The sequence below is a fragment of the Hetaerina americana genome, unplaced genomic scaffold (genome assembly GCF_022747635.1).
Source record: "Hetaerina americana unplaced genomic scaffold, ioHetAmer1.1.p SCAF_49, whole genome shotgun sequence".
NCBI lineage: Eukaryota > Metazoa > Arthropoda > Insecta > Odonata > Calopterygidae > Hetaerina > Hetaerina americana.
This window is the reverse complement of record NW_027287084.1, coordinates 1,657,948-1,670,181: the sequence shown is the minus strand read 5'-3', so window position 1 is coordinate 1,670,181 and position 12,234 is coordinate 1,657,948. Positions and strand designations below refer to the sequence as shown.

The following is a 12,234-nucleotide window of genomic DNA, read 5'->3' as shown; positions in this document are numbered from 1 at the left end:
AAAATGTCAACAATCATAGTTCACCCTCTTTCATGCTTGATATTATATGCAAACTATCAAAATTTTCAATATTCCCTGGTGTTGGACTTTATTATTCCAGCAACTTTGTGTGTATGCAATCAATTTTGCATTTGCAGTTAAAAAATCTACTTAGAAATGATTTGATATGCTAGAACAGTGAATAATTCACTAAATATTAATAACAGTGAAGTTTTGCACAGTCCTAGAGGGGCTTGAGTTACAGGCAGCTTGTCAAATGATGAGGAGAGGGGGATTCCGGAAATTATTGTGTGCCTGCTGCCTTAGGACGTGGTTAGCACTTGTTCCACTAGCATTTTAATGTCGCTAGTTGTCACATTTTTCAACACTTGTGCTCAGACATATTAATTGTGATTTTTTTGTTCAAAGCTTAATAATAATTTGTGCATTGTTAAAAAAATCTCTGAAAAAAAGCCACAAGAGGACACGTGGAGAGACTAAAAATAACGATAGAAATTAAAAGTGAAATCATTGAAAAGCAAGGTGTGAGTGTGGGTGAACTAGCACACTCGTAAAATCAGACGACATCAACAATTTGCTTTATCATCAAGAACAAGGGCAAAATTAAGAAGAAAGATGCTTCAAAGGGAGTGATGAGAATATCTGTGCAGCAGTTATATACTCTCAATGATGTTGAAAGGTTGCTTTTCACCTGGGTAAACAAGAAGCAATTGCAAGGCAATGCTATTAACCAGGAGATCATTTCTGAGAAAACAAAAGTGATTTTCTCTGATTGTATTAAGAAGTTACCAGGATTATCAATGGCCAAAAAAGAAGTATTTAAGGAAAGCTGTGGTTGGTTCAAGAAGAGAGTATTTAGAAGAGAAGAATCAGCATCCACAGCATTGAGAGGCATGGCGAAGCAGCAAGATTCAAAGGCAGCGGAGAACTTCATTGGCACCTTCAGTAAACTCACAGATTGTGAGGGTTACCCGCCAGAGCAGGTTTTTAATTGTGATGAAATGGGTCTCTAGTGAAAAAAGTGCCGGAGTGATCCTATATAACAGCAGAGGGGAATGCATTGCCTGGCCACAAGACAATGAAAGACCATCTCATACTGCTATTTTGTGCCAATGTAATTGGCAATTTGAAAATCAAACCCCTGCTTGTTTACCATTCAGAAACTCTGTGAGCCTTCAAGAAGTATGAAGTCCAGAAGAGCTGGCTAAATTTTATGTGGAGGTGATGAGAAACTGTTGCATCATACATTGAGAAGAATCACCCTAATAATGCAGTGCCTATGCAAACGGCAAATTTATTTAATGATAATGCAATACTGCATTTTTACAAAATTTTGAAGCATTGGCAGAAACAAATGTCAAGACAGCTTTCTAGTAAAAAAGGATCAGGAATGTATTGTAAATAATTAACTAATCATTTTGTTTCAATCACTTTGTTGTTTTCTTCAAATCAATTTTACATTTAATGTGTATATAATTTTATTTGTACCTTGCACATTTATTTTTATGGCATGGATCCCATTATCGTATTTTAAATTTATTAAATTGAAAAATTTGGTTCGTTTAACAAGTATTTTGCTTAACAAGAAAGATTCCTCAGCAAATTCTGCTTGTGCTAGGTTCCACTGTACATTCTTCCTCCCTTCATTCCATCCAACATGCCTATCCTTTTCCTATCTATCCCTCCATTGCCCAGTGTCCACTCCGCTATCCAGTCTTCTGCATTCCATCACCTATTCAAATACTCATGTCTGGTTCTGCATTTGCTCTTGGGAAAATGTCCAAATTAATTATGCTGTCCCTAAATCTGTGCCTTACCTATACCTACATTTGTTGTGGTATTTAAACCAAGTGTCCATATGATTAGACCATATCTCCTGTGATACTCCATTGCTTTCACCCCACAATCATCCTTATTCTTAAACCATAGTATCCATCCTTGTTCTTACCCCTTCCTTTGCCCACCACCAAGTTCCTCTCCCCTACCTATCAAATGTTTCAAGTTTTTATAATTGTGGATCACCTTAATATCTCTAGTTTTGAAATTGAATATCAACAACTTGGCTTTTCCACTTATAAATTTATTTTAATTTACTACCTAGGTTTTGTTATGGTATAACATCATCAGGTAAAAATACAGGTCAAACACCATCATGGTGTTTGACCTGTATTATTGGTCAAACACCACTAACATGGTGTTTGTCCTGTATTTTTACCTGATGATGTTATACCATGACAAAACCTTGGTAAATTCCAAAGAAACTGCAGGAGATACCGCAACAGTAACTTTTAAATGGAGTCATCCGCTAATATGCGTATTAATACAACAATTTCAGAGTGTAAAAAATCCTTCGCCTGGACCGGGATACAAAACCAAATTCCTCAATGTTCGGCTGAATGCTTTAGCCAGTTAAGCTATTGAGGCATCCTGTTAAATGTTGAAATTTCAGGGGCTTTGAAAGAACAAGATGTTGTGACCAAATACCGTTTGTACAATGTCACAGGCATTCGTAGTCGTGTGTTATGCGCCACAACCCCTGAGGTTAAAGCCAACTTTTAAACACTTAAGCTATCGCTATCTTTAAAGCCCTAAAATTTCAGAGTTTAAGAGGATGCCTTGATAGCTTAAATGGCTAAAGCACTCGACTGGACATTGAGGGATCCGGGTTCAAATCCTGGTCAAGGCAAACGATTTTTACACTCTGAAATTGTTGCATTGAAACCTTGGTAGTAAATAAAAAAATTTCTATTTGGAAAAGTGAAGTTGTTCATATTCAATTTCAATACGAAGATTTACCACCAAGTGATGCCAGAAACTGTTTTATTTACCTGTAGTTTTACTATGTTAACATAACCACAGTCAAACATACTTCATAACCCAGGTGTTTGGTATGCATATAAAGCTTATTTGTACCTAAATTTCAGTTGACACATTATTTGTAGATGTGATGTAATTTGCTTAAATATTAAATGATTCTTTTTGCAGTTCAGCCAAAAATTATAATCATTCATAATACATAAAATACTGTGAAGAAAATTCCACCAGTAGAAATAAATGTAATGCCTTGAGTCATTCACCATAATTAACTCTTATAAATATTAATAATTCTCAGATCATCTCGTCTTACATGTACTATTGTTGTCATTTGGAGATTGGTCTGTGGAATATTTTTGAAGTGAATTAAAGTTCCAGTTTCTCTCTTCATTAATTGTTCTTCATATTTCAGAGTCTATTATCCCAACTTGCCCACCTGCATGCAATCAAGTAGTCTATGATGGAGCATTGCAGATTACTACCAGTGTGGCTGTTATCTTTATTTCTATCACAATGCTATTCTTCTGGAGTAATTAGACGTGAGTTTCCTGTTTGACTTTTCAAACTACACAATATTTTTGGCTGAGGTACACCACCTGGAGTTCAGCCCATTGTATTAAATACTCTGAAAGCTGACCTAGAAATGTGCTTTGATATTGAATCATATTTGTGAACTTGATAAAATATTACATATCTCATATGAAGGACGTGTGGAATTATACATGGCCAAGAGTGCTCAGCGAATGTGCAAAAAAGCCCTTTTAAAACTCTTAATGTTAAGGTTATCTGAGCTTACCCAAATTTTGGGAAATAACTGTATGGTAATGATCAGTCCGTGGATCTTGGAACATTTTTGAGTAATAGGAGTTTCATAACCCTTCAACTGTTTCCATCATGCAAGCAGATATAAGTTCCATCTTTGTCTTCTTCAATTTTTTGTAATTCGCATGAAATATTTACTCCAAAAGCATTTAATTTTAGTAAAAGATCTAATGAATTTTAAAATTGAGTTAGCAGATAATAGCATATTTTCAGAATTAGTATTGCATTTTGAGACTTTGAGAGGGAATATTTAAAATAAAAAAAACAAGGTTTTTCATGCACAATGATGGTTAATGCCATGCATTTGTGCAGTTAAAGGGTCAATGGAAACTGTGAAGTAGATTTTATGTGAACACAAGACGGAACAAGGTGCATTGAAGGTCTTAGTAAATACTAGACACATTTATTCTGAAATATACATTTTCGAAGCATTATATTTTTGGCAAGTTTACATAATTTTTAACTGCATCAAATCTGCTATTCATATTGAGATATATTTCATTCAATATTTCTACTAAGTAGTAATGTAATACCTGGTACATTCATATTTTTACATTAATATGTTGAGTGTTTTTGAATGTATAATACTGATGTAGAATTTTATTGTACACTTTGAGGACTGGTAAATGTCAGGGTTATTGAAGACTTACACTATGAATCTCTTACTTATGCTTCCAATGCTAATATAGATTTATAATCTTTTGAAAAACATCAAGAGTAATTTAGTGTAGATTGCCAGCTATTCACTGATGTAATTTGTACAAATGCACAGGTGAATCTTATTCAATGAGAATATCACTTAAATATGCATTTGGTGTCTATGGCTATGTTGATTCCATAACTGCAGTATTTGATAAACTATTGTATCCATGTTGATTTATGAAAACCTTTATCCTGTTATAATTACAGTGGTTACAATGCTTTGTCGGTGTGAGTGAAAAAAGCAAATAGGTTGTTTTACTGTCGGTAGTATAGTTTTCAGAAATATTGAGAGGATAGCAAAGCTATTGTGTTGGCTCTTTCTTTGTTTTCATTACCTTGATTCTCTCTCTACCCTTTTTCTTATGCCTTTGCTCTGGGTGCACTTGTGATAATTTCTTCAATACTTCCCAGTTATTTCAAAGGATGTTTCTTTGCAAAAGACATTTTCATGTGATTTTATATTCCCAGCTCTTCTTTAGACTCGACTATTCGCCAAAACCTATTTTTATTCATTTTTTAAGCATTCCATTTTTACAGTTTTAAAAACTGTAGCAGCTATGAAACTCATACATTGACGACTTTAATCTGTGGACTTCATGTATTTTCATTCATTTGAATGTAATGCATAGGACTAAATATCTACCATAGTAATGAGGGAACTTCAAATTAATGCATTTCTACTAAGATGTGTTCGCTTACCACCTAGAACTCTAGTGGTACTGGAACTTATTTTAATCGTAAAATGAAATGTATGCGGTATTATGGTTGAAAACATATTAGAGGAAATGGAGGCATTTTTCTGTAATTTGTATTCCTAATTTTTGTATATTGTATACTTTTTCTAAAGCTATTTTATGGTATGCTATTGAACAAGGACAATGTGAATTTCATAATATTTCCATAATGGAGACCTGAAATTTGCCAGGATATTTTCTGCTTTTTCAGTGGTCCATCAAACCAAAGAATGATATTGTATGCTAAGAATTTCCTGTCTCCATTTCCTTTTAATCAAATGTGGACATATCCCCAGAAGAATATCATACCTGATATTTTTATCATAGTGAGATATTTGTAGTGTTATTTCAATGTCTCTTCTGGACACGGTGCGATATTAATAAAGCAGTCTGAGAGAATCAAATGCTCCTTTAAAATGCAGCTCATATTCTATAGATGGAAAGAATGACTACAATTAGTAAAAAATTATGGGCCCCCAGGTTTTTTTCTTCATATTTATGTATTATATGAATTCCAGTATTGGTTTTGTGATTGTATTAAGTCCAACTGTGTCACAATTTTATATCTTGTGAAGAATATGAGCACTTGTGAATGTTGACATATATGCATACAGCTTTTCTATGTCTTGATTTTAGTATTGATTATTGCTAAATGGGAATTAAGGTTAGTAGCAACTCTCCTTTTACTAATATTCTTATAATATTATGCTTGGGATTTATGAGATGTTTTTAACTAATTATTATTTGTACAATTTTGAGAATTATTTTAAATTATATTTTTGTTATATATTGATTATTTGGCCTAAGCAAGTAGATCTTGTGTTGTTTTTTTTGGAATCTTTAAAATATTCCAGAATTAATGTATTATCAAGCACACAGTACCTTATTTCATTAGGAACATTTATTGATCCACCCAGAGTTGCCTAAGGATTGAGTTCAGTGTATTGAAAATTGATGAACATCAATAAGACAACTATTAACACTTAACATCATCTATTGCATCCAATTTTTTAAATTACATTTACCCTGAATGGCCATGGTTGAGGTTTATTGCTGAATGGTCAAGGACTTCACCAAAAAGACCACCTTCCTGTGTTGGTGGTTATTCATTTTTGAGTTTTTTGAGAATTTATGTTGTGTAAGGAGCTTTCCTAAATTATGCATAAGAGATTTTAATACAGGTGAATGTTAATCAGTAAAATTTGAAGTATTGAAATGAATCGTTAAAATTTATAGTAATTTGGTCCAAGTAACTGAAATTTTCAAGATTTTTATGTATCCTTTCGCAGAAGCTTTTGTGCTATTGTTTAATATACATTTTAGAGTCCAGCTCTAATACTTAAAATTACAATGGTGCGACAATAGCCATAGTAGTAGTAGGTTTTGTTGGTTGAAGATAGAGCTCACTCCTAAGTAATCCCTAAGAACCAATTCACTCATTCTGGAAACAGAAACTATTCTCTTTAGTTCTATCTATTTGCTACCTGAGATTTCTATCAAATTTATGATAACTAAGAAATCGCACAGATTAACCTAAATAACATGATGGTTTATGTGATATTATGAATAGATATTCATTTTTGAGAAAAGAATGGTAATGTGATTGGCAAAATTAAGTATAAATTCATAATGAAATTATTTTATATAATTCTAATTGAATTGCATAGTAATCAACTCTTAAGTTTGCTGAGTAGTCAAGGAGCACATTAACTTGCTCCTGTTGCATTTGAAATCCATTTAGTCAAGGTTTGGAGCCTCTTAGAGACTCTGTTTCTGTCACATTAGAGATGTTGTTTGTCTTTTGAAATAAGTTCAATTGATTTCACAATATCTCTTTAAATAATAGCTTCATTTTGTTAACCAGGTATCTGTATTTTTCCCTCTGTAGTGTTTACCACCGACTTTACTGAAAATGATATTTTCTTCAGGGTGTACCAGTTTTTATACTTGCCCTACTGTTATTCTCTTACAGACCCTTACGAATTTGTCTAGTATGCATTAACTAGGTTTACAAATGCTCTCAAATGTTACAGGATTGTGCCGTTTTCAGTAGATCCAACCACCACAGTAATGAGCCTGAAGGTTGGTTTAGGTAAATGTAGAGCTCACCTTATACGAAGTCTAATACAGCATTTGTACTGAACTCACGTCAGTGCCGGTTCTTTTTTCTGTTCCACTTGTTGTTTCCCTGGAAGATCTGGTACCCAAAAAATCATGCAGTTTGGGTGAAGCCTAGGCCCAGAGTCGTTTGCTCTGCTCATGGACTAACATATCCTTTTTGTAGATTAAGTATTTCTTTTTTACAAGATTCTCATCTTTTGAACTCAAAAATGAATTTTTCACCGAATGAATTAAGACAGGGAGTAATTTTTTCAATAACTTAGATGAAGTGAAAAGGTTTTTCTTAAAGAATTCTTTGTCAACTCATGAATCATTTTAAATTTTGTATACTTTAATTTGGAAGTCAGCCAATTAGATGGAATCTTTATCGCATTTGTCTTTGGAAGCCAACCGCTCTTGCAATACGAGCATTGATATTTGATTATAAAATTGAATGGTAGCAGTATATGTTGTTAGGTGGTCTAATCAAAGGCCATTATAATATTTGGATTATCAACATTTTTTAATAGCCAAAAACAGAAATGCTTTTTAATGATGGACATAAAACCGTCCAGCCAATTGCTTTGCTTTTGTCCTTTTACCATATTTTATAATGTCCCTTGTTTTCTTATTTTATAATTTGATTCCGTGTATTTAGTCCATTAGGAATATTGGACTTAGTAAAATTGCAGTTGGACCTGGAGGAATCATTTCCTGCTACAGATTTAAGTACTTTTGGTAATCCTATTTGATGGTCAGAACAATGTTGTACCATCATTCATAGATCATAATAATAAATTTGTTGTAGCATAATGTCTTCTATACGAAGAAAAATAGAAGACCGAGGTATCTGAGAACAATCCTAAGGAGAACTCTTAATGCTTATTTTCACTCTCATGTAGTGTTGTGGTGGAAGTTACTATGGGCAAAATATCAAAACATAGGTCAGTGATAGGTGATATAAGATGTGATATTAAATCATTTACTGCTGTTGCATTTGGTTTCTGTATTTATATTCTTTATTATTATGTTGATTTATGTACTGTTTACATATTTTTTGATTTTGTGATTTTTTAAATTATGATACCATATATTTAAGTTAAATTTCGACAAAAAGTATATGTGCTGTGTTTTTAGTTTCTTCAATGTGGAAAGCAATTTTATTGTTTTAAGAAAGTTGTGTAGCCTCCAAGGTACATTGATGATACTCAAATTTTTTTTAGTACTTTTATTCCTGTTTACAGTAATGTGATATTAATTGAGCAAATTTGATCAAGTGCTGATTGCTTGATGGTGTTCTCATAATGTGCAAAGAACATGATCACACTAATTTGCAAAAAAAATCACCAAACAATTAAGCTGGCATTGTGGTTGCTTTAGTTTGCAAAGTTTTAATGAGTAGACAGTTTTAGTTAAGCTTTCTTCATAGTGTTAAAAAAAATCCCTGCCGTCTAGTATCAAGCATCAAGTAATGCCTTGTAATGTCTTGAATGAGTTACTCTACTCCAAACACTACACCTGGAACGTTTCATTCACAAAAAAATATCTTTTAACTCTTTGATTGTGGCTATAATCTTTTATCAATGATCATCAATCCACCAATGTAATAAGCATCTTTTATTATTTATCAATAATTCACCAGTGTGAGTAATATACAAAAATCCCAAGTTATAATGTGTGGCCATTCTTTGAGAAATTGCATAGTTGCACCATGTTTTTGAGCTTCAAAATGATTCTGAAATCTTGAAAAATTAAAAAAAAATCTTCAAAAAAAGATTGTTGCCTGGAAAACCATTTATAAGTTTCAGAATAATATTGTGGAATATCTCAATGGATAACACATGAATGATGATTTGAATATCTTGCCTTTTTTATGAAAAACATCACATTTTATAGTAAATATTAATAATTTTATAACTTGAGTTTTACATAATCTCCAGGCCCTATCAAAGAGCTGAAAGATAAGGTTGTTCTGGTGTAATATTGATTTGAATTCATATTGTAAAAAATGGTGTGTGTATATGTACCTGTGGTAATAAGCACATAAATTATAGTTGAACTATATAAACACTTCATAACTCAAGCCTATTTTTAAATTCCATCACAATCAGTAATAATTAGATTCATATGAATTTTATGTTTGTATAATGAAGAATATCTAAAACTACTATTTTGTAATACTGTTGTATGAATATTAGTCAATGCAATTGTCAACTATTCATCCTTAAATATGGTGTATCAATTTTTGCAGTTTTTGTTTATTGGTGAATGGAAATAAAAGCTTTAACATTCTATCTAATTTTTTTTCATTTGTTAGTTTCATTACTAACTTGATATAACCCATCATCCATTACTTATGCCAGTCCTAAAGTAGTTGCTATGTTCCATTTTAGTTTTTAGATTTAGTTATGGTAATTATAAGGGGGGTAATATTATGGGGTAGTTGTTAGGTAAGCATTAATAAAAAGGAGCACTTAATAACTACTTATGGGCCATCATTTTATTCTGAAAATAGTATGCTCTTCAATGAATTTCACCAATCCACTTTAGAAAAAGTTATTTTTTCCTATATTTGACTTGCTCTTGTGTTTGTTGAACTGCTTATTAGCAAGTTGCTACTTGGTTTGGTTGATGGCTAAAATAAATGTTATGGATTTATTATATTTGTTGTATTAATTTTTATAATAGTTCTAATAAACAGTTAGTGGTAGCTTTTCAGATAGCAGTAAAACAATCTCATTAGTCTATGAAACATACCGCAGTCATTTCTAGTGTGTCTTGTCCTATTAGTGATGGGCATTAAAAAATGGTGGCCACAATAGGGTCATTTATTCCTTTTCTGAATAATATAAAATGAAATTATTTACATTTTGAAAGCAGTCACTATTTTGTCCCATGTAATCCTTATTTCTTGTAAGTTTTTCATTCACGGCTTAGCCAACTTTTTTGTCTTCCCATTTAACTAACATGAGAAAGTGTCAACTTTCAGGCTGTGCTTTTTTATAAGGTGTATCAATTTATGTGATTAGAGGTGTAATTCAATTTTGATGAACTGTAATGAATTCATCTGTTTAAGGAAGAACCTTTGAAAAGCTAATGTTAAGGGCAGTTGTCATCATTGTGGCAAGTAAAATTTGAATTGGTTATTGGCACATTTAACTTGGTAGTTGTTGAAAATACCTACTAAAATTTTGTCAAAAAAACATAATTTGGATTAAATGAATTTAAAATTAAGTTTTCCTCTTGTACATAAATAATTCAAGACTCCAGGTCTGCTCAGGCAAATCGGGGTTTTGTAAATCACAATATTGAGAGGTAATGCATAAAATGAGGTCCTTGTTCAGTTGGACTGATATGTTTACATATTTGGTTTCGTAAGAGATATCAAGTTCATAGGTGTTGTAGAAAATGCTTGGAGACAATTTATAACATGACCAACTTTCTCTTGTTAGTTAAAAAATCTCAAGAGAAATAACATTGTTGCCTTCTCCACATTTAGTGTTGGAATAGCGTTATTTTCATGAAAAAAATTAAAGTTTGAAATTTCAACAAAAATACTGACTTGCCTATTTTGAGATCCCCAGGACACACATTGACCCATTTCCAAATTATTCCTGGGTGTAATTAGTCAAAATCTATTAAAATGACTAGAACAAAATGTTATATTTTACATGAAAAGCAGATGAACTGATTAGATTTTAGGGGTAAATGCACAACATTGGATGCGACATTATGGTGACACTGGTGGGTGATACCCTGATGAGTGATTTTTCACATGCTGTTGGCCTAAGTAATGGGTGAACATTACCATCACCTAACAAGCCAAAATATGATATAAGAATTGAATTTTCATATTCCCTTTACTATTTTTCATGTCCCTTGAAAAATTTGAACGCATAATTCATGTGCAGATTTTCAGTGCCCTTTTGGATGTGATCACCATGTAAATTCCATTTTTGGCAATGGCTCTTCATCTTTAATAGCGTGAGTACTGCACCCTTTTTTCAAGTTATGGTTCCTACGCCTTAAAATGCCGTAAAAATTAAGGCCCATATACAAATGGGCCAGAGGATTGGCTTCTGAGAGAAACACGATTAGCATTAGAAAATATTCCTATTTGTATGTCTTGACTTGCCTCGAGTTTTATTTTCGATATTTCCACATGAAAAATTTCTTAAGAGGAAAATACTACGTGATATATGAAGCAGAATACATTTTTCTTGGGTTTTCGGATGAGCAACGCTCTTGGCCGGCATTCACCGACCTTGGATCACTGTCTCGCCCATTGTTTTCCCGACTTTCGATTGCCATCTTCCCAAATAATCGTGTAAAACTGAATGAACTCGCGAATCTCGGGATAGCCACATTTCCACGAGGGAAATCTGACGGACAAACCAACCTTTTGCATAAAAATCAGTTCCTTTTTATCCTCTTTGCAGAAATTACTTAACTACTCGCTGCGTTTGTGTATCAAGCGGAATCAGTTTCACACGTGACCATAACGAAACGGCGTTTTTAGGCAATCCCACTGTCATTAATGTTTTTCGCAATTTGACTTCGGTCTTGTCGTAGGAAAATACTCGGGTCATTTCCAAGTAAAGACACTAATCAAAGAATATTCACTATTGTTTGTTCTATGAAGATAATCCTCTTTCCTATAAACGGAAGGGTACTTCCGGGTGTCACTTCCCGAACCAGATAGTATTCGTGTTACGAACGCTAAAAATAACGGAAAAAATGATGCTAATAGTTCATTTCGGTGACTGAACACCATAAGAAATAATTTTAGTTCTTAAAAATGATGGAGGTGATTGGATCATTGTGACGAACTGCATATCTTGGAAACCCTTTATTCTTCTAGCAATATCTATGGCGCGTCCTTGCCTCGAGAGAGAAAAACAGGGAATACGTACATGCATAACTCCTCTTTATTGTCAATTGAATGTGGCGTGGGATTCGGTGAATTACCAGTAGAATGGTGCCGCATGATGATATCCTACCAAGTTATTTTATCATCGGCATGTATTTTTACAATGCCCCATGCTTAGTGCTGTTGTTTTGC

At 33.0% G+C, this 12,234-nt stretch overlaps 1 protein-coding gene and 1 non-coding gene across 4 annotated transcripts in view; both read left to right on the top strand.

Annotated features, from left to right (window-relative positions):
* The window catches only part of LOC139693408 (lachesin-like), a 30,696-nt gene extending 21,230 nt beyond the window's left edge, over positions 1-9,466 (top strand). For all 3 annotated transcript variants that reach the window (XM_071591540.1, XM_071591538.1, XM_071591539.1), the window contains exon 6: positions 3,227-9,466. In XM_071591540.1, coding sequence (XP_071447641.1) covers positions 3,227-3,351 — 125 coding nt within the window. In that variant the 3' untranslated portion in view covers positions 3,352-9,466. The remainder of the gene's footprint in view (positions 1-3,226) is intronic.
* Positions 2,614-2,686, top strand: TRNAS-GGA (transfer RNA serine (anticodon GGA)). The gene has a single exon. It is a non-coding gene; the product is annotated as a tRNA-Ser (tRNA).
* Positions 9,467-12,234: the final 2,768 nt, after the last annotated feature.